At 47.6% G+C, this 27,289-nt stretch overlaps 1 protein-coding gene across 1 annotated transcript; it reads left to right on the forward strand.

The window, feature by feature from the left end:
* The first annotated feature begins 303 nt into the window (after positions 1 to 303).
* Positions 304 to 17,488, forward strand: PTK6 (protein tyrosine kinase 6). The gene is made up of 7 exons (XM_054046372.1): positions 304 to 1,568; positions 3,013 to 3,176; positions 10,676 to 10,829; positions 14,004 to 14,165; positions 15,146 to 15,327; positions 16,310 to 16,463; positions 17,238 to 17,488. Exons 1-7 carry the CDS (start codon positions 1,256 to 1,258, stop codon positions 17,426 to 17,428), a joined length of 1,320 nt encoding a protein of 439 aa, XP_053902347.1. The 5' UTR covers positions 304 to 1,255; the 3' UTR covers positions 17,429 to 17,488.
* Positions 17,489 to 27,289: the final 9,801 nt, after the last annotated feature.

Consider the following 27,289-nt stretch of genomic DNA (forward strand, 5'->3'; position numbering starts at 1 on the left):
TTACACAGACGCCTTTGGAAGGCAGCCGGAGACAAGCATTGCAGGGCTGCTCAACACAGCTCTTTAAAGAGCTCATGGCTGGAAAACGAGGAGAACCTTGTTGACTTTGGCTTTGCTGTGGGGAGACCTAACTCCTGCCATAATTCAGCTCCTCTACCCGGCAGCATGAATTCCAGGCTTGGAGCCAGTCCTCTGTACACCAGCCTCTGGGACTTTGAGGCCAGGACACTGACAGAAATCAGCTTCCGGGCAGGAGACCTCTTCCAGGTCATCAGGCAAGAAGGAGAATGGTGGTGGGCCAAGAAAGTCGATGGCTCGAACAGGATCCTAGCAGAAGGTTATGTTCCTTACAATTACTTAGCAGAGCAGGAGACAATGGAGGCAGAATCGTAAGTAAAACCCTGCTGGGGTCAGGAATCTTAACCACTGTTTAATGCTGGAAGATAAAAGGGCTTTGCATTTGGTAGCCAAATGGCAGTTTAGCCAAGCCAAGCAGTTTTGGGTGTCAGTCTCTGAGCTGATCCATAGCTAGTGGCTTGTTTCTGTATAGGAAACTACAGCCCTTTTACAAAGGTTTGGATTACAATGAAACACTGGGGCAGCATCCCGCAAGGCAAGGCCAAAGAGAACCTGTGTCTGACACCCATATGCCCAGCGCTGGATGGCAAGGACAGCCTCTGGAAAGGGAAATAGGGAGGGCCAGATAGCTAGGGCCTGAATATCGGCATGCTCTGGCTGCCTTCTTTGTGCCTTGCCAGTGACCCAGACCAGCCATAATCTCAGGTCAACAAGCTTCATTTATGGCTGTTTTGCCTCGCCAAGATGGTCCTGGGAAGCCTGGTCCCCTACTCTTTGGCTGTGAATCCCAGAGACAGTGAAGGTGTGTATGAAAAGCGGGTGGGAATGCCACTCCCACCAGCGACTGGCTGATGCTCTTTGTTAACCAGCTTCTGTAACTTAACTAACTTGTAAAGCAAACTCATCCATAGGGTTAATGGGGCCAATTTAACCAGTGGCTAGGGCAGCCTGGACCCCTGTGATGGACTAGTGGGGTCCTGTGGAATATGATTAGCCAGCAGGTAAGCCAGCATGAGGAAGCTCTCCACCAGCAGCCACCCTGGTGCTAAACCTCATGGCATGAATTTATGTCCAGGGAGTTGGGATCTGGGTGCGCCACAAAGACAATGCAGCAACCCCAAAAGAAGTCATAGATGCAGAAAGAGACTGAACCTTCCTTAGCTTGAGGGATGTGTTGATGGCGTGGGGGGCAGAGTCCTATCCCCTGAAGCAGGTTCTTTGTGGTTGGGAGATGCAGAACAGCGACACACTGACGTCTCTAGCTGGCCATGGAGTTGTTACAATAGCACTTGATGCAGAGATCCCCAGGCGTGCTGACACTCTAGGGAGACTCATCTCAGCACAGGTTTATTTTCTCTCCTCCTCCAGCTGGTTTTTTGGGCAGATCTCACGTTCCGAGACCTTACAGAGGCTGCTGTCGGAAAAGAACAAGACCGGGGCCTTTCTAATCCGAATCAGTGAGAAAAAAGATACTGACTACGTGCTTTCAGGTAAGTCTAACTATTTCTCTCCCTCCTTCTGACCCAACCTCTGTAACAAAACACCAGCCCTTTTGCTTAGACCTCTGAATATGGAATTTCCTTTTCTGGACTATTTAACAACTTCACAGGAGCCAGCCGTACTAAAGACACTATCCATTTTTTTGAATTGGCTATCTGAAAGGAGAAAGTTCTTCCAATTTAGAGTGCCCTGGCATTCAATGGTATGTCTTGATTTCTTTTTTTAATTTCTTTGTAAGAAATAAAGGTATTTTTTTCTGCTCCGCCTGCTGCTATTAATAAGGCATTTTCCTGTGAAATTGTTGAGCTTGTTACGCCAGGGAATCGGTGAAACTGATCATAAACAAAGCTGTGTTTGATGCTGAAGATACCCCAATACCACTTCCATCCACTTCTTTCATAGATGGTGATCTGGGTAGGTACAAACATTTTGGAAAGTTATGTGCTCAGCAGGCTGGCATGTCTCTTTAAGAAACCATCTGTGATCACTCTCCGTTCCATAGTACAGAAATCACATACTTCTTCCCCTCCTCCATCCCAGATCAAACGCGTTGAAAGTTGTTCCTTTGAGCCAACTGCTCAGACTATGCTAGAAATGGGTATTCCGAGCCTCTCTGTTCCAGGAAGACAGCAGTAAAGTTTGCAGTCTGCAGTTCCAGTGGTTAATCTCCTGCGGCTGCATCAAGTCTCAGGACAATACCTACCAGGAAACAGAGCAAAAATAACTCAGAGGTTTGCCAGTAATGAGTGATTTAAGTTATTCAGGGCCTTAAATGTAAACATGTATTTAAACCTTAAAAAAAAAAAAAAAAAAAAACACATAGTTCCAGCTGAAACCAGGGCTTGTGAGTTCCAGAAAGACTTGTTGGAGGGCATGTGTCTAACAGAGGTGTACACGGAGTCCATGTGCAGCAGGGAACAAGGATCAGAAACACAAGAGCAGAGGACACTGGATTCTTCTCTGCAAGCATTGGCAGTGTTTGAAGGGAACGGATTAAAATTCCTGACAGCATTGCTAGTCATCCCTGATACTCATTCTAGCTGGTTCCATATTTGGTTTATTTCAGTACCCAGAGTGAGCAAGGTGCTTTATAGACACTGTCTCCAGGGATTACAATCACCATTACACCTGTGCTGAGCACCCACAACTCTGCAGTCAATGAGAGCAACAGATTGTCCAGCACCTCTGACAGCCAGGTCTTAAGTTAAAGCAAATTGGTGATTTTAGTGAGAGATCACCATGTTCGATTCTGAAACCCAGGTGCAGGAGGTAGGCAGACCCTGTACAGATCCAAACCTTTCCCCCACCTGTGACAGGTGTGTGAGGAATGACTTCTTGCCTCCTGGCATGTTGTCAGTTACTGGAAGGTAGCAGCACATTTAATGACTGCTTTGCATTGTGTGCTCCTCCCGCCTCTCCTCCTTGATTTCACAGTTCGGGATGACTCAATTGTGAGGCACTACAAGATCTGGCGGAACTCCCAGGGGAACCTCTACATGAACGCTGCGCTCTCCTTCCCAGATCTGCTCAGCCTGGTGGAGCATTACAAAGCGAAGAACCTCTCTCACGGCCTGAGACTGACCATTCCCTGCTGGAAGGTAAATCTGAACCAGCCAAGAACTGCCAGAATGATGCTTGTGGTGGGAGCGTTAGTTGGTGAGTGAGTCAGGATATGGAAGGACAAGTTTGATGTCTTCTTGCATGCAGGCCTGGAAGTCAGATGGGCTCAGTACAGGGGTGACTGGGTGAAATTTTATGGCCTGTGTTATATAGGAGGTCAGATGGGCTCGATCACAGGGTGAAATTCTCTAGTTTGTGTTCTACAGGAGATCTTAAAATCTATTAGTTAGGCCGGGGACTTGAAATCAGAAGACTTAAATGCTATTCCTGACTCTGTCACCGACTCTCTGACTTTGGGCACATCCTGAAACCTACCTGTGCCTCCGTTTCCCAATCTGTAACATGAGGAGAATAATACCCACTTTTGTAAAATCATTAGGAGGTAGATGTCTCATAAGCACCAAGGGCCAGATTTCAAAGGTATTTAAGTGCCTGGAGATGCAGATAAGTACATAGTAGCATTTTCAAGAGATGTTAAAAAAGGTTAAGCCCCTAACTCCCATTGAAATCAATAAAAGTTAGATGCCTAATCTGTTTAGAGGGATTTTCAAAAATGCCTAGGCACTTACCTGCATCTTCAAGTGAGTAAATATCTTTGCAAATCTGGCCCTGCATATTCGTATTGTTAGGTGATACATGAGTTGGCACACTTATAGCATGAGAGAGATACCATGGTCTAGATCGGGGCGGGCAAACTTTTTGGCCTGAGGGCCACATCGGGTTTCATAAATTGTATGGAGGGCCGGTTAGGAGAGGGGGTCGTGGGCCCTCCGCCCCCGGGACCCCTGCTCCATCCACACACCCCCGCTTCCTGTCTCCTGACCACCCCTGGACTCCCGCCGCCCCATCCAACCCCTCCTCTCATTCCTGATGGCCCCCCACAGGACCCTTGCCCCATCCAACCACCCCTTCCTCCTGTCCCCTGCCTGCCCCCGGAACCCCTGCCTGCTCCCGGCCACCCCATCCAACCCCCCCTCCTTCCTGACTGCGCCCTGGGACCCCTGCTCCCATTCAACCCCTTGTTCCCCCTCCCCGATCACCATCCACACCCCCACCCCTGACCACCACCCCGAACTCCCCTGCCCTCTATCCAACCCCCTCTCCCCGCCCCCTTACCAGGCTGCCTGGAGCACCGGTGGCTGGCGGCACTACAGCTGCACTGCCCAGCTGGAGCCAGGTCACGCCACTGTCACCATGCAGCAGAGAGCACCAGGTCAGGCCGGACTCTGCAGCTGCGTTGCCCCAGGAGCTCATAGCCCCGTCACCCAGAGCATTGCGCCGGCGGCGGAGTGAGCTGTGGCTGCAGGGGAAGGGGAACAGCAGGGGAGGTGCCGGGGCTAGCCTCCTGGGCCAGGAGCTCGGGGCTGGGCAGGATGGTCCCGCAGGCCATCGTTTGCCCACCCCTGGTCTAGATAATACTTAGTCCTGCCATGAGTGCAGGGGACTGGACTAGATGACCTCTCGAGGCCCTTCCAGTGGTATGATTCTATGACGTCAGGAACTCAGCCAGAGGTTATAGGAATGAGTGGGTGAGGTTCTGTGGTCTGCAAAGTGTAGGAGGTTAGACCAGATGATCACAATGGTCCCGTCTGGCCTTAAAGTCTATGAGTCTATAAGAGTCATGAGAATGATTAAAGAATTGGATAACATGCCTTATAGTGATAGACTCTAGACTCAATCTGTTTAGCTCAACAGAGAGAAGGCTAAGGGGTGGCTTGATCACACTCTGTACGTACCTGCATGAGGAACAAAACTTTGATAATGGGCTCTTCAGTCTAGCAGACAAAGGTATAACAAGAGCTAATGGCTGGACATTGACGTTAGACAAATTCAGACTAAATAAAGCACCATTTTTTTTTAACAGTGGAACACCTTACCAAGGGCTGTGGTGGAGTCCCCATCACTGGCAATTTTAAAATCCAGATTCGATGTTTTTCTAAAAAATATGCTATCGTTCAAACAGAAATTAATTCAGGGAAGACCCACGGCCTGTCTTATCCAGGAGATCACGCTTGTTAATCACAATGGTCCTTTCTGGCCTTATAAAGCTGCTAATGAGTAAATAAATCAGCCCCCGACACAGAAATGCACACTTAGTGTCAACCGAACACTGCCATCCAGTGACTGCACGTATATTATATACTCCTGGGGGAATTCTGCCCCACTGAATGCATACAGAATTCATATCCTCTGCAGATTTCTTTGCTCCCCACAGAAAAATGGGGAAGCAAACAAATCTGCGGGGGACACACGCTGCTTCCCAGGGAGCCCGGACATCTCTCTTCGAGCACCTGGAGCAACCGGTGGAGATGTAAATCACTGCGGGGGGTGCAGGGCTGGGCACGTGTGGGGAAACATCAATCACTGCCAGGTGGACGGGGCTGGGCATGCATGTGACTGAATGAACGAGAGAGGCTATTGCAACACACCCGGCATGGAGGGATAGAGCTTCAGGTTGTTTGGAGGTAGGCTCAAGGCAGGCTTTATCCCCTCAAGAAGGCTAACGGCATTTTGGGCTGTATAAGTAGGGGCATTGCCAGCAGACCGAGGGACGTGATCATTCCCCTCTATTCGGCATTGGTGAGACCTCATCTGGAGTACTGTGTCCAGTTTTGGGCCCCACACTACAAGAAGGATGTGGAAAAACTGGAAAGAGTCCAGCAAAGGGCAACCAAAATGATTAGGGGGCTGGAGCACATGACTTATGAGGAGAGGCTGAAGGAACTGGGATTGTTTAGTCTGCAGAAGAGAAGAATGAGGGGGGATTTGGTAACTGCTTTCAACTACCTGAAAGGGGGTTCCAAAGAGGATGGATCTAGACTGTTCTCAGTGGTACCAGATGTCAGAACAAGGAGTAATGGTCTCAAGTTGCAGTGGGGGAGGTTTAGGCTGGATATTAGGAACAACTTTTTCACTAGGAAGGTGGTGGAATCTCCTTCCTTAGAGGTTTTTAAGGTCAGGCTTGACAAAGCCCTGGCTGGGATGATTTAGTTGGGGGTTGGTCCTGCTTTGAGCAGGGGTTGGACTAGATGACCTCCTGAGGTCCCTTCCAACCCTGATATTCTATTCTATGATTCTATTCTATTCTAAGAAGAGCAGAAAATGTAGCAGCCTTCCTGCTTAGTTGTTACTGTTCCTACTGTTATTGAATTGTTCCCATTCTTAATCAATTCCCCCAGCAGCATAAAACAGGTGTAAAAGTTTTAAGGCTCCTTTACGTTGCCAGAGTGGTATAAAGGCGCCTTATTGTAAATGACAGGAAGGGAATCCTCAGCTAGGAAGATCTATGTGGTTTCTTGCTTTTTTTCCTCTGCCCGAGTGGCACAATGGAGATAGATTACAGTTCAGGATCTATTTTACTTACCCATTTAAAAAAAAAAAAGACTTTGAGGGCAAATAAAACATTTGTCAAGCAGTCAATAAAATGTCAGGACAGTCAGAACCGAGCACTTCCCGAAGTAGCCAGGCAGGTCCAGATGAAGTTACCAAAGGGATATTCATTCTTGTGCATGACGTGAATGGCTTTAACATCCTGCACCGAAAACAGCTACACCAGCTTCTCATGCAAAACTGCAGGCGAAGGGGGACAAATTATTTTGCGCATCCTGCAATGTTGTTCTCAATCATGACCAACAGTCTGTAATTTGTTGATCATTTTGCCTTAAAAAAAAAAACGCAAACTGAAGGAAGATATGGCTCAAGAGGAAGGCAGAAACATGTACACTGAAAAACAAAACACAGGCGGAGAAAGAACGTGTGGAGGTGAGTGGAAATATCAGAAAATGTTATAATATAGAAAAATAAGATAAGTAGCTTAGAAGAGCTATAGCGATGGGGTCTCTTCGCTTGCTTGGAGATCTTGAATAGACAGCTCTGTTTTTAAACTTTTTTTAAGTGATGACTATGGTCAGTTTTCTGTTGATAATAATACACTCTACACTGTCACTTTTGCATTTTCATGTGATGTTCTACAGTCGACTGTAATTTAATAATGCACTTTTGTTATTGAGTGTGAGTTTCCTGAATAGAGGCATAAGCCAAATTACTAAATATTACAATACATATATATAATCATGTGATCATTTACTATACTATAAATCTAAATTAAAATCTAGACATTCGGAACTAAATGCAGGGGGAGGGATAGCTCAGTGGTTTGAGCATTGGCCTGCTAAACCTAGGGTTGTGAGTTCAATCCTTGAGGGGGCCATTTGGGGATCTGGGGCAAAAATCTGTCAGGGGATTGGTCCTGCTTTGAGCAGGGGGTTGGACTAGATGACCTCCTGAGGTCCCTTCCAACCCTGATATTCTATGATTCTATAATGTGAATAAATGTATTAATCTAAGATTAAAGATGTCACATGGATAGTAAACATTGGTGCTCACTCAAGACTTATCTAACTTCTCTACTTTCAGATTTTTACAGCATGAGTGAAGACACTAGCGAGTGCCAACATTCCTATGTCAAAGACTGACCACCCACTTGTGCAAGATTTTCTTGACAGCAGGGTCCGGAACGGTGGTGCAATTCCTGATAGGACACAACTGACTGAGGCACTCACCCAAAGTGTACCTCAAAGAAAAGGAAAACTTAAAACTGAAGCTTAAAGACAAGAAAATCGCTGTTATCTTTGATGACTGTACTGTTTGCACCATTAGAACCTGCTTGCCATGGGCATGCTAGCTCTTTTTTGATGGATAAAGTGTTTTGGATGCTGTTAATCAGTCAGCTGTTTCACAGGCTGTAGTCAAAGCAGGAAATGAGTACCAGCTTGATTATGAAAATGTTTTAGTAATTGATACTGACAATGTTAGTTACATGTAAAAGGCATTTGATTCTGTGTTTTCGACACTGTTTCTAAATTCTGTCCATATCATCTGTTTCGCACGTATTGTTAATTTAATTAGTGGATCATTTCGAAAGCCTTTTCAGCTGGTTGATACACATGTAAAGTGCTTCAAAAACATGTTCTATAACTCTGGTAGTAGGAAAGTGCGGTACCTCCGTTTCATTAACCAGAAACTACAAGAGGAGTCTCCAGATGCAAAAGCATCCAGACCTTCTAGCCCGGGTAGAACATGCTGGAACATCTGGTTCCATGATATTCAGTATCACGCTAAGAACTTTCAGTTCTACAAAGAGTTCTTCAGTGAAGAGAGCAACAGCAACTCCTCAGTTTCTGTGCAAACTGTTCAGAAAATGCTGAATGACCCAACTAAATATGTGTTATTGAAAGTACAGATCGCTTTTGTACAGATCACTTTTCTAGCACAGAAAGGTGAACAAATTCTCAGTTTAAATCTGGCATTTGAGAGCAGGAAGCCTTGCACTGTTAAAGCATTTGACCTTCTGGAAGAAGAGCAGATATATTGCAGTTCACATCTAGAGCTCCCTTCAGAAAGTACCTCAGAGTTTTTCAAATGTAGGGAAAATGTATCTCCTGTTGAAAGACTTGTCTTTCTAGATCTCTTTAAAGAGGCATTCCATGAAGCGTCTCAAAAGCTTGACAAATATTTGTCCTTTGGAAAACCAGGTCTGAATTTACTGAAGGCTTGTAGGTTATTTGATCCTCATTGTGTTTATATCTTGCCAATACACTGTGTGAGTGTTTTCAAGCAATACCTGGTTTTTCTGAGGTACCTGAACAGGAGCTAAAACTGTACAGGGAAAAGATTGTGCTTGAAGCTATTCAAAGTAAACCTATTTTTGTAGACCTCCAAGTCTTTTGGCTTTCGGTGAAAGAGAAGATTCCAAATATCGCCAAATTGGCCTTGAATTGCATAAATGCTGTCTCAAACCCTGCAGATGGAAAGAGGAAGTTTTTCACTGTACAATTTTATCCTTTGCGCAGGAAGGAAATCACTAAATGAGAAAAACTTGAAGGCTCTTTGTTTTCTGTACTATAATTTAAATAAAAATACTGGATTGCATTGAAATGCAAGACAATGATTAGCAAAAATGAATGACTTTCATATGTGAAAGTCTGAGCAATTTAAAGTGACATTCTACTTTATTTTTATTCTGCAGTTTGGTGTTCTGTAATGTAATTTCAATGAAAATCCAGGTTATCACTGGAATGTGGGTATTGGTTACCAAGTATCTGCAATGTAACTTTCATGTATTTAGGAAATGCTGGATTGTTGTTGTGACTTTTTTCTGTATTGCAGTTTAAATAAATTACTAAAATAATTGAAACAGGCATGATTATATTGCGTTATTTTGACAAACAAAATATGGAGAATTTTGCAGAATTTTTGGTGCAGAATTCCCCAGGAGTAAAATTATACAAGTTCTTCCAATGTTGTATATACATCCTATTAGTCACTGCCCATTCTGTAAGATCAGCAACTATAGAAATCAAATTTGCTTGGCAAAAATCAATCCCTGGTGTAAATATTGAAGTCAGGGGAGTTACCCTCAGGATGATGGCAAATTAATGCATAAGCATATCAAGAAATGGCAAGGGAGACTGAAGGAGCAAGGTATCAGGATAGCATCTCAGATTGGCAGATGGTTTGGGTGTATATTGGAACTCTGTGTGGGTAGAAGATTGAGTGTTATCTAGGGGGTATGCATCTATGTCATTTGACTAAGGAAGCATGTAGCATCTCTTATGCTCACCCAGTGCCATGGAAATAGCAGCTGATACATAGACCATTCCTTAACCCCTTCACTGCTGCCTGTACACACATGTCTCACTGCAGCAGAAGAAGGATGCAATGAAGAAGCCTTGTCTCGCAAATAGGACACCTGTAGAGAAATCAGCCAGGCCACCAGCTTTTGCTTCATGGATATTCATGTTGGAAACCTGAGATTTGGCAACAAAAAATCATAGATTTCACCCTAGGGGAAAAATCATTTCCAGTTGTGACTATTTCACCCAGGCTGCAGTTAGGAACTTGGCCTGGGGTGCAACTTTGCTCTCTAGATAGTGAAGTCTCATTTGTTTTTGAAAGAAAAAAAAAAAAAAACACTTTTTCCTTGGTGAAGTGGCATGGGGTTTATGCTTGTGGACGTTGCCTTTCATGTTGCAAAAGAGAAAGTAAAGAAAGAAAAGGTGGCATTTTTGCAAGTGGAAAAACATGTGTTGCCCTGCCCCAAAATGGTCTAATTGTCTAGGTGCTTACATGGCTTCCTTCAATGTGGTCTGCAAACATCTCCATGGTATCTGAGTACTTCCATGGTAATGACACGTTGTAGGAGCATATCCTGGAACATCTGGTTGTCACCGAGTGGTGTAGAGCGAATATAACACCCTTTCTCTGGATGTATAATCACATCAATCACCCTGATCGATTGGTCCATCAGCCCTTGCAGAGAGCACTGATCACAACACATCATTCATGTTGTTCTAGCCAGGCCTTCAGACACCTGCTGGCCCAGCTGTCAGTGGTGGACCTATATCTCCATTATTTCTCCCAATGGGCTTTCTCAGGCTGAAACATTAAAAAATTGTTTTGTTGTTGTTTAATCTAGCAAGAACAAGAACCTCTTCCTCACTGGGATGACTGGGAAAGACCCAGAGAAGAATTCAGTCTGGTCAAGAAGCTGGGAGCTGGATACTTTGGAGAAGTCTATGAAGGATACTGGAAAAACAAGGTCAAAGTTGCAATTAAAACAATCCCCAAAGGTGAGAACTTTTATTCTGGAGGAATGTTTGTGCACTTTATCTAGAGAGTGTAGCGGTGGCTTGTCATCTTTTTGCTACTTCAGCTTCCCCCACTGTCTGGCTACTCTCAACCGCTGGCCAAACCGAAACTCTGCCCTTTTCAGGATAATGAGAGTCCATTGATAACAAACAATTGTTCCAACCCAAGCTGAAGCCTTTACCCCCGAGTCCAGTGCTTCTCACACAGGCCGCTCCCGAACAAAGAACTTACCCCTCCCACAGTTCCGGAGTCCTGCCTGCTTCTTTGCCCTTTTCCCTGGATCTTTCTCAGACTGCTTCCCACAGCCCCTTCTAACCTCCTTCCCTGATTTCCTCTCAGCAAAGACCCCAGTCCCTGTGGCAGCAGGCCTCTCCTACCTGTCAACAGAAGATTATTATAGGCAGGAGATGGAAATAGAGTTAATTTATACTCCTGCTCCATTTCCCAGGATTCTTTTCTCTGGCCTATGATTGCAAGAGTGCCACTGGGAACTACAACTCCCAGAATGCCTTGAATCCTAGAATCATAGAATATCAGGGTTGGAAGGGACCTCAAGAGGTCATCTAGTCCAACCCCCTGCTCAAAGCAGGACCAATTCCCAACTAAATCATCCCAGCCAGGGCTTTGTCAAGCCGGGTCTTAAAAACCTCTAAGGAAGGAGATTCCACCACCTCCATAGGTAACCTATTCCAGTGCTTCACCACCCTCCTAGTGAGATAGTTTTTCCTAATATCCAACCTGGACCTCCCCCACTGCAACTTGAGACCACTGCTCCTTGTTCTGTCATCTGCCACCACTGAGAACAGCCGAGCTCCATCCTCTTTGGAACCCCCCTTCAGGTAGTTGAAGGCTGCTATCAAATCCCCCCTCAGTCTTCTCTTCTGGAGACTAAACAATCCCAGTTCCCTCAGCCTCTCCTCATAAGTCATGTGCTCCAGACCCCTAATCATTTTTGTTGCCCTCCGTTGGACTCTTTCCAATTTTTCCACATCCTTCTTGTAGTGTGGGGCCCAAAACTGGACACAGTATTCCAGATGAGGCCTCACCAATGTCGAATGCATGGGTACGGTGCATGGGTAGGGTGGTGTCACTGTAGGCCTGCATTCCACTCTGTGGTAGAGGGTCATCAGTCGTTGTTGTGGGTGGGTTTTTTTTTTGTTTGTTTGTTATTTTAAGGGTCGTGAAGAAATGCAAAGTATTTGTAACCACAGTGGTTATGGTGCAAACTCACCCCCCACCCCTGAGGCTTGCCTTTATCCTTGACTTATATAATAACAAAGCCCTGGGGCAGGCCTGTACCTACACCATGAACGGTAGCCCCAACTCCGAGCAGGCTGTTCCTAGGGTTTCTCTCTGAAAGACCTTCCTCCTGCTTTCTCCGGCTCCAGAAAGGCTACCCTACGTTAAAACCCAGCCAGTTCTATGGATTTAAGTGTGTTAGCCTGCATCTTAATGAGTATTGAGAGACCTTCTCGCTTGTGTGAAGCTAATTTAGCCAACATGATTGAAAAACACTTCCTTTGTGCCCATCAGGACATGGCTTTGTAGTCCTAAAATGGAGATAATAAGTTCCACTTGGTCCAGCTGCCAAAATGAGTCACTAAAGTCCCCTGACTCCATGCAGGGTCCTAAAGCTGATACCCAGTATGGCAAAATAGCCAATGTTGGTATGGTGGGTCCCACGCTTTTCTTGGTGAGGGGTGCTAGGACACCGTCCCTTGCCCCGCTAGTGGCCCGGGAAGGTGGTAGAGGAGAGAAGCGGGGAAGGAGTCTGGGTTTGCTCCTCACCCTGAGCCCCAGCCCCTCTAAACCCCAGCAGGTTTCTTACCCTCTTCCCCCTTGGGTAGGGTTACCCTCAGTCCTTGACACTGGGGAAGGGAGTCTCCCTTCCCTCCAAACTCCAGTCCTCTCTCCTTCCTCCCACCACCCTGTCTGCCTGAAGCAGGGTTTTTTATTAGATTCCTGACAGGGCCTTAATTGAAGGTGCTCCAATTAACCTGTAGTAACCTTCCCTTACTCTACAGGGAACCGCGCCTTAGTAGGCCTAGGGCTTATACCCGCCCACTTCCCAGCACCCAATAAAATCACTCTCCCACTGCTCCCTGGCCCTGCTGTGTCTCACCCATCACAGTATTGGTATGCTGAGAGGTACGGGTGACTGAATGGGTCACAAACCTCTTTGAGATGGGGTGTGAATGCACCCTTCAATTAACACAACTCTCAGGATAAGTTAAGCACAAGTGCCTCCCTTAAGACAACAGGGGTTGTGAACCCACCCAGGAGTTTTACTGGTGGGCAGAGCAGAGGAGCTTTTGGCTGAGGTGAGTACAATGTGACCCTGGAAAAGCTAGAGAGTCTGGTGTTGGCTAAAAAGGCTCGGGGCCATAAGCTAAGACACTGCTTCTTTTGTTCTCGACGACTCCTGCATTCAGAGAAGCAGGCCTTTGGACTATTTCCTTGTAGGTTGTGGTAGGCAACCTTTCAGAAGTGGTGTGCTGAGTCTTCATTTATTCACTCTAATGTAAGGTTTCGCGTGCCAGTGATACATTTTAATGTTTTTAGAAGGTCTCTTTCTATAAGTCTATAAGATAGAACTAAACTATTGTTGATTGTAAAGTAAATAAGGTTTTTAAAATGTTTAAGAAGCTTCATTTAAAATGAAATTAAAATGCAGAGCCCCCCGGACCGGTAGCCAAGACCCGGGCAGTGTGAGTGCCACTGAAAATCAGCACGCGTGCCATAGGTCGCTTACTACTGTTGTAAATAAACAAGATTGCATCAAAGAAAATGCCAGACTCCATCAATTTCTGCTTCCAACTGGAACATCCTCCTGGCCCCGAAATTTGACTAGCTGCTTAGGTCGAAAAGAGGCAACAGTATTAATATTGTCATCTCAAGAGTAACACCAGAGACTAGCTCTGTGAAATGCCCCATTTTAGGATTCTGCATCTCTTATCTACGAAGGGGTGTTAGTGGGACAATTTCTTTGTCCAGATATTCTTAGTTGCTTTATGATGGACATGAATGCCCGTGTCTCCATCTCTTAGGTTTCTGCCAATAGCCTCTTGGACTTGGAAGAGGTAATTCAATGTAAAGATCTCTATTAAAGCACCTCATTCCTTTCCATTCTCTTTTCTTACATGGCTCCTTTGCAGCTGACCTGACGTACCAGGCCACTTTCAAGAACGAAACCGAGGTCATGAAGAATCTGAGGCACAAGCACATCCTCTCCCTCTATGCCATCTCTTCTGTTGGAGATCCTGTCTACATCATCACCGAGCTCATGCTCAAAGGAAACCTGCTAGATTTTCTCCGAGGTAAGGCAGATTAGTGGTGCTCCCTGGTGACTTCAAGCCATGGTGAGTGGAGAAAGAGGTTTGATCTTCAAGCTGCCCCCTCCCTTCTTCCTTAATTTACAGCGATGATACAAGCTTAGGGTAAAAACAGGGCACTGGAGGATGCATCATAAAAACTAGAGGATGATCTCCAGGAAGGAGCTGTCTCTGGAACAAGTATGACTGATCTAGTAGTAGGTGAAGCCAGTGGCCGCTGTGGTAGTTCAGGCAGTAGCTGTCTCATGTAGGGCACCCAACAATTGAGGCCTCCAAAATAATTGGTGGACATTTTTGAAAATGGTGGTCTAGTCTCTTAGGAACCACAGGTACTTCACAGTTCTGGGATTAAGCAGGTGGAAAGTGACCCAGGGTTCACTTTTTGAAACCACCTAAGTGTCTTAAGAAGCTAAGTCTCTCATTGGACTCCTAAGGTGCAGATTTTCAAAGGTATTTTAGGTCCCTACACTCTTGGGAGTTAAGCATCTAAATACCTTTGAGGCTCAGGGCCTAAGTCACTTTTTAAAAAGAAATTTAGGGTCCTAAGTGACTTAGTTGCTTTTGAAAATTTTAGCCCAAGACAATTGTGGCGGGTAGATACTAAACCCATGTCAGTGGTTACCTTATACTTTTCAATGGCGGAGATAATTTAATTGCGGGGAAAAGTCAGAGGCACAATTTCATCCTTGCTGTCCATCCATCATTGGTTTTAACAACAGCAGGGATGGAATTCACTAAGTTCAGTGATGTCATGCAAGGAAATGCAATACAGAGATCTATTGTGTTGTGGGTATGCTCTTACCCTTGTTTGATTTCTACACAGGCTTCCATGACCAGCTAAGATCTTGCTTTGCCTTTTCACCACAGTGTGCCTTCCACCACCCAGAGCTATTTTCCTGTCTTTGATCCACATGGCCGTTGGAGCTAGATAATAATAGAAGGATCTTTTGTTCACTTTTTATCAGCGTCAGAAGGGGAGCATCTGGAAATGACCGACCTGGTTGACATGGCATCCCAAGTGGCTGATGGGATGTGCTACTTAGAGTCTCAGAATTTTATTCACCGAGATTTAGCTGCGAGAAATATTCTTGTTGGAGAAAACAACATCTGCAAAGTGGGTGACTTTGGCCTGGCCAGGCTTATCAAGGTATTGTAAATCAATTCAGGGCTGACAGTGGTTGGTTTGGAAGGGGGAAGTAAGGAAATGTGATTCCTGAACCCTGGTGAATCCCTCAGTGAGCTTATGATAACATAAACCCACTGATGGTTAATAACCATGAGCCATAATCTGCTTAGAGTTACCCCCATGCAACCATGGATTTCCTCCATGGCGCTCTGAATACATTCCCCTCTGAGTAATGTTAAAATGTGGCTAACTTTGGACACACAAATTAATGGAACAACAGGCGCGTTTGCAAAGGAATTGTCTCAGGGCCTGATTCTGCAACCCATTCTCATGCAGGATAGAGTTTACTCATGTGAGTAATTCCATTCAACTCAGCGGGCAACAAGAGGTGAGGAAGGATTGTAGAATAAGGCGGGTTGGAATGGATCCAATGATCAGTAGATGGGAGAAGCTTTCCACAGCAGGTGCTTCTCAACCCCGAAACAACATCAACGCCGAATACACTAATGATCTCTTACGGCCAAATCCCTCCTAGTTTTCTGTGATTGCAGAAGGCCTGGTTGCTGCGGAACCAGTGTGGTTGCATTGGCCAAGAGTTGCGGGGCAGGATATAGAGCCAATATGGGATGTGAAGCCGTCCATCGAGGCTCCCTGCCCAGTAGCATGTAGGGAGAAGGCCAGGGATGGGATCTCTGTGGGGATTGCGGGAGCATGGGAGAGTCATGGAATATTGTGCTGGGCTGATGTGGACTGCACGGAGGAGCTCCACAGCTAGTGTGGGAGGGTGAGTCCTCTCTTTCTGCTTTGCCCAGTTTTTCAGACTGGTCTCATGCCTGGTCCTTGGAGAGCAATTACCCAGTCTCATCTGCTGTAAAAATCCCAGTTTTGTTTCCTTCAGTCCAAACCGAATGGCACCAATTTTTGACATCTGGAGGGAGCAGAGCGCTGCTTCCAGGAACTGTATCTACCTCTCCTTTTAATCACAGATCCTTTGTGTTTGCAGGATGATGTGTACTTGTCTTACTCCCACAATATCCCCTATAAATGGACAGCCCCTGAGGCCATTTCCCACGGACGCTATTCCATCAAGTCCGATGTTTGGTCTTTTGGGATCCTTCTGTATGAAATTATCACCTATGGGCAGATTCCATACCCAGGTATTGTGCCTGAATGGCGAGGAGTTGCACACAGCATAAGTTTAATTTCACGAGGAATCATGGAAAGCACCTGCTTTGTGTTTGGTTTGGAGCCCAAGGTAGAGGCATTGGCAAGAAGCCGTGATGACTAGAGCTGTGCAAATAATGGATTTTTCAGGTCACTGGCTATTCTGAAAAAGGAAAGAAAATTGTTTTGATTTTGAGCATTTTGGAAAAGTTTTTAATTTTTTTAAAATAAGATAAAGGAAATTTTGAAACAAAAAGTCACTTCAAATGGGAAGATGAATACATTTCATTTGGGATTTTCTAAATGAAACATTTTGGTTCTTTTGGCATTTTTTAAAAGTTGTTTTTGAACAGAAACTATTTGATGAAACTGACATGTTTTGATGTTACCAAATCTGCATTCTTCATTGAAAATAAATGTCAAAAATTTTCACCCAGCTCTTGTGCTGACAAGATGCACACGTTACAGGCATCAAAGCTTGGGAAAACACTCTTCTTCTGATTGCATCACAGTATAAAGCAAGATTAAAAGACTCCTTTCTGCCCTCAGTTAACCAGCATCTTTCCCACTGACTTCCACGAGTGTAACTCAGGGCAGAATTGAGCATGGCAATTTATATTCCAGCCACTTTCCCAAGTGCATACAAGAATGCTTCAAGAAGGAATAATGGCACTTACCCCCAAAGATACTGGATTCCAGTTGTTATTCTGGCTGTACTTGGGTTATGCAGTTATGCTTCTAATATACTTTTTCTTCCTTATTTGTAGGTATGAGTAACAGCGAGGTTTGCAAAAAAGTCCAAACAGGTTTCCAAATGTCCCGCCCGCCAAAGTGCCCACCCATGTTCTATGAAATCATGCGCAAGTGCTGGCACCTCAGTCCAGATCAGAGGCCTGACTTCCAGTACCTGAAAGGGAAACTCTACAGTTTCACGCTCTATGAGAACCCAGGCCGATAGCTGCACCAGGAGCCTTCTCTTTCTGTTTCCTTTCATCTCTTTTGAAGACTGACATTTCTGTTATAAGTTTCAGAGTAACAGCCGTGTTAGTCTGTATCCGCAAAAAGAAGAACAGGAGTACTTGTGGCACCTTAGAGACTAACAAATTTATTAGAGCATAAGCTTTCGTGGACTACAGCCCACTTCTTCGGATGCATATAGAATGGAACATATAATGAGGAGATATATATACACACATACAGAGAGCATAAACAGGTGGGAGTTGTCTTACTAACTCTGAGAGGCCAATTAATTAAGAGAAAAAAAAAAAAAAAAACTTTTGAAGTGATAATCAAGCTAGACTGGGAATGGCTGAGCCATTACAAACGTTGACTATCTCCCCTTGTAAGTACTCTCACACTTCTTATCACACTGTCTGTACTCGGCTAGCTTGATTATCACTTCAAAAGTTTTTTTTTTTTTTTTCTCTTAATTAATTGGCCTCTCAGAGTTAGTAAGACAACTCCCACCTGTTTATGCTCTCTGTATGTGTGTATATATATCTCCTCATTATATGTTCCATTCTATATGCATCCGAAGAAGTGGGCTGTAGTCCACGAAAGCTTATGCTCTAATAAATTTGTTAGTCTCTAAGGTGCCACAAGTACTCCTGTTCTTCTTATTTCTGTTATAAAGACTTTGGGGATATGAAACCAATAGCTCTCTGGCCTCTGAAACAAGTACACAATGTAGCCTTGGATATCTGCAGGCTTTTCCTAGGTCATTTTCTGATATACTAAGGATACATGCTTAAAGAACAGCTGTTTCCAGAGAAGATTAATCTATTTCAGGAGCAAGGACTCATGTCACTTATCAATCATTTCACACACAAATCTGAAGCAACACAAGCAAAACCATTTGGGGTTGATTCTCTCCCAATAAAAGACAATACATTCCCTCTATCCACCTTGCAAATTTATTTCAAGACTTCCTGCTGACCAGACCGTTGTATAGTTACGCCTGCTCCACAGACGCGATGGTGTTCTGTAAGACTTAATTTTTGCAGTAATGTTAGAATGTGTAAATGATTAGCAAAATCTATGACAATAATCTACATGTCCCGGGGGAACTTTTATTGGACTCCACTGTGAGGAATAACAGAATGATCAGCTGTGCAAGACTCCAGGGTCTTGGAAAGGGAGCAATGGGAATCTATTGGGAAAGGTGGGTGGATCAGTAGAAAGAGAGAACACCTGATTCCATTCAAAATGTGCTGTAGGGAGCCCGTGCCTTGAACTGCAAGTGTGGATGCTGTTGCTTTGCTTCAATACAAATTGTTATACACTGACTGCTGCGCTAGGTGGGGTCACTGGATGCTCCCCATGTTCAAAAAGTGCATCATCGTGGTCATTAATGTATAATTCTGCACCACACAGTGGGTGCAATCCAGGATATATTTTTAGAATGATGAGGGTTGGCCCCAAATCCATTATGTTCCCTTTCAATCCATCTTTTTTTTTTTTATTTGCTCCACTCCCCATTATACAACATAACTGTCCCTGTATTTTAACTATCTCAAATCACCATCTGGGCGGGAGGGGGGAACGCCATAGTCCTAGCCCGAAGTCTAGGTCAATGCTTGCCTGAAAAGCTGCCAAGCATCAACCTCAGACTGTGTTGAACCCGCAGAAGAAAAATTCTGCCTCCAGAAATCTTCCCCCAGGAGTGCCCAGCCCTGCTTTCAGTTCTCCAGCTTCTGAATGGAAGGATTGTCACCCTGAGCATCTGAGCTGGCCTGTGCAGGATTCCAAGTGCAGACGAGGGAGAGGAGAATGAACCATCGAGGTGGAAGATGCTGGGGTGTAACGCTACACCCTGAATAGCGAAGAGTCAGGGCTAGACTTTCTAGGGCTAGCTAAAACAATGACATTCAGGTTGATTAGGAAGGAGCAGCTATAAGGCATTGGAAGGAATATAAACCCTCATGCCCTAGGGCATAACCCCACCTCTAATTAGTGGTGGTGAGGAGGAAATACTTTCCTTGTAGACAGGTTATCCCAAGACTGATATTGCAGGGTACCTTACACACTGAGACAGCTGGTGCTGGCTGCTGTCAGACACAGGATACTGGACTAGATGGCTCTTGGACCTGGTCTAGTCGGGCAGTTCCTATGTTCCCATGGAAGGCTAATGGGGAAAATACCATCCCCTGCTTAACATATAAAGCAATCGGGGTGACCTCTGTGAGGAGCACTAAGCATGAAGGGAAAATCACCACACAGTGAGCGCCCATAGGGAGGGAAGGAGCGGAATTAGGTTGATAAGACGGTGGCAGGGGAGTCCAAAGAACCAGTTCCAGGCCTTGGTCACTGATGGGAATTAGAATTGGCTGGAGTCAGAGTTTATTCATGGCCTAGCAGGGCTGCCCCTCCCCAGCAGGAATAAGTGATGTCGAGGAGGTTTGAGTATCACAGCCACTGCGATGACTGGAGAGGCAATCGTTAGAGGACTGCGCACATCATTGCTTCTGTAAGCCAAGCTGATGGCATCCACCCAGGGCTCCTTGCAACCCTCATTCCCCTGCCCCTCCCCCCAAGATTTGTGTGTGCCACCCTCCCATCCCCCTTTATTTCAGGGAATAAGTGTAACCCTCCCCCCAGCCCTCCCTCATTCCAGGGGCTCTGTGTCCTCCCTGTTCCCCCTGCCCCCCCATATCAGGATCCCCTGCTATCCCCACTTTCACCCATTCCCTCCTCTCTCCCACACCAGGGGTTCTGTGTCCTACCTAGTCCCTTCTTCCCCCTGCCAGAGGCTCGGGGGGGGGGGAGGGGGTCCATGACACCCTTTGAGTCCTGGGGTTCTATGTCCCACCCCCCCAACTAGGGCGGGTTCCAGGCGTTCTGCATGCCCCACCCATCCCTGGGGTTCTGTGTCCCTCCATTCCCTGCCTCCCCCACATTCCAGGGCCTCTGTGTGCTCCCCTTCCTCCCAGAGGCTCTCTGGGGCCCCCATTCCACCCTCCCACCCCATTCCTGGGGTTCTGTCTCCCCCCCATTCTGGGGGCTTTTCATGGGGTCCCCCCATTCCCTGCATGCCTTCAGCTGTATGTCCCCCCCCTTTGCCCTGTATGCTAGCGGCACACTGTGCCCTTCTTTGCCTGTGGCTCTGTGCACCCCCATTCCCTCCTCCTTTCCCCCCATGTTAGTGGCTCTGTGTGTCTCTCCGGTACCTGTCATGGACCAGGCTTGGGGGAGGCAGCTGGGAGGAGGGAGGAAGGAGCTCCTCCTCGCCCTCTGGCTGAGCATCTGGCCCACACTCTGAGGCAACTCGGCCTAGCGAGCAAGGAGCAAACCGCTTTTCTGGCTTTGCGATTCTCACCAACATTCCAGCCCAGTCAGCCCACTGATGGCTAGAATGTTCCCAGACATTTTGAAATTCATCAGATGTGGTGTTCAAACGTGACTGTGTCCCATCTGGCCAAACCTAGAAATGCTGTCACGTTACATAAAAAGCCTCTCTGATCTCGGGCAAAGAAGCAGACCCGATTGGCAAATAGTAAATTTTTCACCATCCAGCATGTCACAATACAGTTTAGGCAACAGCAATGGCTGGAACATTATCTGCAAGTTCAGGTTCCAGGTCTGAGTCCTTACCTTCAATGATCTGGGCCCCAAAGAGCCTAAAACACCGGGATGAGGACTGTGCTCAAAAACCCTGCTCCTCACTCACAAAGGATTTCTATCACAAGGGTACAGTTTGTCTGGTCAGGAGATGGAGCTTTCTTGAGGGCTCAGATCTCACCACCTTCCATGCCACATGCAAGGCGTGCTTCTTTGCCCTCCCTTCTCTAACATACACACAGAGCAGCATGTACAGGTACACAAACAAGCCACCCTACTGAACCACTCCTCAGCACACACCGTTCTCCCCAGGGCGAGATGACGAGATACCACCCAGGTACAGATGCGTAGCCATGTTGCTTAATGCCCAACTAGCAAGTGCTCAGCTAGTCTGGTGATAAGTGTGGGATAAGACGCGACACAGAAAAAGAAGAGAAATCAGTGGACAGAAAACTCAATTCTTTCTGCCACCAGATGGTGGTAAAAACCTAGAGGGCTGCAGACTGCATTGTACAAAGATTGGCTGGGCGTGACGAGCTTTGTCTGTCTGGCTCAGGAACAAAGAAATATGTCTGCACAGTCGCTATTATGAAAAAAGGCAACCTTGGCCGTTTGTAATTTGAGCCACCGGGATCCTGGTGACCAGGGGGCGGTTCTGGCCGGCTGGCTGGCTCGCTCTTTGGCAGGAGCATTCGTGCTATTCCTCTTTAATGTAAACGATATGTAGGTTGCCAGGCCGGTTTCCCTTGTTTTCTCAGTTGCTGTGCACCCAGGCAAACAGTTCTAATGCCTCACATGACGCTCCCTTGTTAGCAAAAAGGAAGACAAGCACTGGAGAGGCGAAGTGGAAAAGCAATGTCATGAAAGATCTCTCTGAGCATAGCATGGGCTGCAGAGAGTTCAGCTGAGGTCTTTGCACACCAGCTGACCTAGAGAACAGTGGGTCAGTTCACAGGGGGATGTCTATACGAAGTATGAAAGCTTGCACTGTGCTAACAGCTGTGGGCCTGTCAGTCTGGACCTCGTTTTCCATTAATTTGTATTGCCAACAGTAAGCATTCAAAAACCATGCGCCAGCCCCCCCCCCCAAAATCATGTGATCTTAAAGCAAGGGTGCCAGAATGGAGTGGGAAGGGGGGGGGAAGCAAGGCGCTATGGCCCTCCTGCTTTTGAAAGTGGACAGCCCTGACCCATCCACTTTTCACCATGGGCCAGGCTCTCTGCCCATCCTCTTCCCTTGAGCCTCCCCACCCCCACCCCCAAACCAGACCGGAAGCTGGAGCCTGGCCCAGGAAAGAGCAGGTTGGGGAGCTTGGGCAGCTGTGGAGAGCCCCGAACCCTCCACCTGTCCTGGGCAGGAGGTCTGGGGGGCGGGGACACAGGTCGGGGGCTGCTCTTGCCCCCTCCCAACCCTGGCAGGTGGAGGGGCCCTGGTTAGGGTTGCCAACTTTCTAATTGTACAATACCGAACCCCGTTGACCCGCCCCCTGCCTCACCCCTTCCCTGAGGCCCCGCCCCCACGCACTCCATACCCTCTTGTTCCATTGCTCGCTCTCCCCCACCCTCACTTACTTTCACCTGGCTGGGACATAGGGTTGGGGTGCAGGAGGAGATGAGGACTCCGGCCAGGGCCAGGGATGAGGGGTTTGAGATGCAGGAGGGGGCTCAGGGCTTTGGCAGTGATTGGGGTGCGGGAGTGGGGTAGGATGCAGGCTCCAGGAGGGCGTTTGGGTGTGGGAGGGGGCTCAGGGCTGGGGCAGAGGTGCAGGAGGGGGGGGTATGGGTGCGGGCTGAGGCCTGGCTCTGTCGACAGTAAAGCAGCCAAACGATACAGGCTGGGCATATCAGGGTGTTTCTGTGATGAACAGTGGGAATGGAAACACAGTCACCCTAAATGAGCTTTTGTGTATTTTTCTTTTAAGGTTTGCTTGTATTTAGTAGTGTCGGCGTGCTCCGGGTCAGCCAGGCCCCTACCACGTCATCTTGTCTGACCTATGCCTCACAGGCCACCAACAGCACCTGCACACCAAGCCCAACAGTGGAGGGGCAGCCCCCTGGAAGGGAAAAGCAAATAAAAGGCATCAATGCACTTTCCTAGCAAATGCGAAGCGAGCGAGAGACTAAGGCAGAGAACCAGAGCATGAGATTCAGCGAGAGCCCTGCAGAATTCCCCTGCCTTCTCCTTGGGCATTGTTGACACACAGTTTTCATAATCATTGCTATGACAGCCCTCGTTCCCTTAGCAACCATTCCCCAGCAAGCGCGGTATCAGAGTGCAAGTTTAGAGCCACAGGAACGACCGCGTCCAAGTTGTCCTGAAGGGACCTTTAGTTAGAGGGTTTTGGATTTTTGTTTTTGTAAACTGTGGTTTGCAGAAGGAGGGTTGAGTTGCAGCAGCTGAAACGCAGCAGGTGTGAAATGCAGCCTTGCTTCATGGGGGGGAGGGTTATTCTGTGATGATCTGTGGTTTTGGAAAGGAAAGGATCACTGCCTCTCTCCCAGCAGGGTGACCAGACAGCAAGTGTGAAAAATCAGGACAGGGGGAGGGGGTAATAGGCACCTATATAAGACACAGCCCCAAATATTGGGACTGTCCCTATAAAATCGGGACATCTGGTCACCCGATCCCCCAGGCCCTTCCACCTGTGCATTTCGAGTGCTGAGAAGTGACACTAAATGAGTTTGGCAGCCTGGCCGCATCCTCTGCCAGCCAATCTCCTGACTCCCTTTATGCTAACTGCATATAGGGTACGTCTTCACTACCCGCCGATATGGCGGGTAGCAATCAATTTATCCGGGATCGATATATCGTGTCTCGTTAAGACGTGATATATCGCTCCCCGAACGCGCTCACCGTCGACTCCGAACTCCACTAGAGCGAGCGGCGGTAGCGCAGTCGACGGGGGGGCCGCAGCCATCGATCCCGCGCCGTGTGGACCCCAGGTAATTCAATTTAAGATACTTCGACTTCAGCTACGTTATTCACGTAGCTGAAGTTGTGTATCTTAGATCGATTCCCCGCCCCCCCCCCACCCCCCCAGTTTAGACCAGCCCTGAGTAGCGGCAGCTGAAGTGCAGAGTCAGCATCTATTGGCAGACAACCGTAGGTGCCGGGGCATGAGCGAGGGGGTAAGGTTTTGAATGGAATGTGTTTTAATATGGCTAAATGGAAATGCCTACATCTAGGAACAAATGCAGGCCATGCTTACAGGATGGGGGACTCTAGCCTGGGAAGCAGTGATGCTGAGAAAGATTGGAGAGGGGGGTGGTGGCAGGTAATCCCAATGTGGCCAAAAGCGCTAATGCACTCCTGGGATGCACAAACAGGGGGATCCTGAATAGGAGTCGAGAGGTTATTAGGAATTATTTGGGGGCAGGTCTCTGGCCTGTGTTATACAGGAGGTCAGACAAGAGGCTCGCAGTGGTCCCTGCTGGCCTTGCAATCCATGAAGCCTGGACTTATCAACCCAAAGCCTCCACTGCATGGGGCCACGTTAGCTGGCCCAGACACCAAACAGAAAGGGGCTGCGTGTTTGTTGAGTCCTGGCCCGTGGTTCAGCTTTCAAACCCAAACTGACCCAGTAGGACCGTTCCTTGCAGTAGATTGTGCCCCGTACATGCAGCAAGAGCAAGGTGTTTCCATCACGCTTCCTGCCCCTCTGGCGTCTGGGACCCTTTATGGGATGTGTGTGTGTGTGGGGGGGGGGGAGTCAGCAAGGCCCTACCGGTCTAAGCACGCCCATTCTGGAAGCCACACAAGAGAGGAAGGCATACAAAGCCCAGTCCCTGGCCCCCCGATATCAGGAGAAACACTCATGGTGCAATTCTCTCTGGGAGCAGGACCAGAGCAGAAGACGTCTGGCATGATCTCCCCTTGCTGCAACTGATATGGGGAAAAGGAGTGCAGCTCTGGATGGTAAGAGCGATGGGCGAGATCAGACTGGATGCTCAGAACTGCCCTTTAAAATCTACGATTCTATGCACGCCTGGCTCAGGGTTGTTATGCATCCATCCTTGAAGCTGCCAGACCTGGTAGCTGCCTTCCATTCCGGCTAGATGAAGGAACATATACCCTTGTTTGTGATAGCTGAAACGATTGAAGCCAGTGCCCAAATCACAGATCAGCATGGCAAGGCTGGAATAGAAGCTGTGCCATGCAGTCTGAGTTTCCCTGGGGTCAGACTGCAAACTCAGGGGGGCTGGTTATTGTTTGGTGGCGCTGTGTGTGTCTGTGTGAGTCAGAAGCAACCAGAAGGAGAAAACAAGTGAAGTAGTGCATAGCGTGGCCCTGAGAGAAAGCCTTGAGAAGGTTTTTTTGGGCAGAGTGCTGGCTGAAAAGAGCCTTGGACTTGCGAGCAAAGACACTGCTACCTTTTGCCTAATGCCTACTGTGTTCAGGGAAACAGGACTTTCTGAACAATCTTTGTACATAAACAGGATTGCATCAGTGAAATATCTGGCTGTAGCATCAGTTTCTCCTCCTAACAGAAACAACCCTTTGAATATCCACTCCGGATAAAAAGGGTATATTCCCCACCAGCGTTTTTGCCGCCCCGAGCAGCGAGAAAAAAAAAAAAAGCCGTGATCGGCGGCACTTCAGTGGCAGGTCCTTGCCTCCGACGGGGAGAGAGGGACCCACCGCTGAATTGCTGCCGAAGAGCTGGACGTGCCACCCCTCTCCGTTGGCCGCCCCAAGCACCTGCTTGCTGCACTGGTGCCAGGAGCCAGCCCTGTTCCCCACCTTTCAGACGTGGGACTGGCAGCAGGTAGGCGAGGCGTGAAACGCATGGCCTATCTCGCCATCAACATAGGAGGGACAGTCAACCTCACTGACCCATCCCCTCCACATCAGCTTCCAGCCCTGAATATTATATGGTCAACCCGCAGCCGTGTGCTTAAGCTTCAAGACCTCTTCCTTCCTTTTGCTTTTGGTTTCCTGGTGGTAGTGTAGAGCAGGAGAGACACTGCCGGGACATTGTGGTTCTAGAGGAGAGTGGGCACCAAAGACCCGTCTCCGTCTCTCACCCACTTGGACACTATATATTAGAATGAAAGGCTCCCCATGGTGAAGGGGGTCAAAGGGCAGGTGGGTCAAATTCATCCCATCTAGCACACCCTTCCCTAAAGGCCTGCACCCCTTAGGCGCCTAAGCAGGGCCTAGGTAGTGTGATGGGAGCTTAGCACCGGGGTGGATTTCACCCAGGGACAGCAGATAGCTTGGATTAGTGGGGAGAGACGTAGTATTGAGGCAAAGCTGCGGACCCAGGCCAAATCCCCGTTTTATAGCTCTCCAAGGTATATGGCTTGGCACAGTCTGTCATGGGCTATGCCTTGAGGGGCTGGCTGGAAGCAGCACAGAAAAGAGGGGCCTTGTTACTCTCTGACCCCAGGAAGAGAAACTCCCTCAGCCAATGTGCCCATGGAGGGTTCAGTGGTTTTCAGCCTGCAGTTCCCTACCGGCTGGCAGTATATACAGGTGCTTGGGAAAATCAGTTTGTATATAAGGTTCTAAAACAATCAGCCAGAGTCCTTTCCCTCCAATGTACAGGCCAGCAACTACTCAACCCATGAGTGCTTCCGCCACAGACCCATGGACTCACCTCAGTTATAGGAACCAGCAGCGGCCATTCCAGCTTTACAGAGGGATGCTTGGAGTAAAAAACTGTCTGTGATGTTTTGGGGATCCCCCAGAGCAGTGTGGGGTTTGGTCACCACCTCCCCGGTGACCTTGGGGTGCCTGAATGCGGCAGATCGCTCACACCAATGGCCAGCCCACTAGCACAAGGTCTTCTTCTCCTGGCTTCCACCAGCCTAGTTACTCCTCGCAGAGTGACATCAACCATCCTTTGAGTCCTGAGTCTCTCCAAATTCGTCCTTCCCGAGTGCTTAACTACCAGACACACAAACTTTTCCCCTCCGGTTTGTCACCCCACAAGGTGTGAAATCAGCTCACTTTGGCCCCCCCCACGCCACACCGTTTGCACAATAGAGCCGTGGTTATTTAGTAGACAACCCACAGATTCAGAGAGGCAATAATAAGGGAGATCAAACAGGTACTAGTTACATAGTGAGTAAACATCAAGATGCTACTTCAGGCTTGACACTGCTCTGTTAGGGCACGTCTTCACTACCCGCCGAATCGGCGGGTAGCAATCGATCTATTGGGGATCGACTTATCGCGTCTAGTGAAGACGCGATAAAATTGATCCCCGATGGCTCTTCCGTCGACTCCGGAAATCCACCGCGGCAAGAGGCGGAAGCG

Source organism: Malaclemys terrapin, chromosome 12, assembly GCF_027887155.1.
Source record: "Malaclemys terrapin pileata isolate rMalTer1 chromosome 12, rMalTer1.hap1, whole genome shotgun sequence".
Lineage (NCBI taxonomy): Eukaryota > Metazoa > Chordata > Testudines > Emydidae > Malaclemys > Malaclemys terrapin.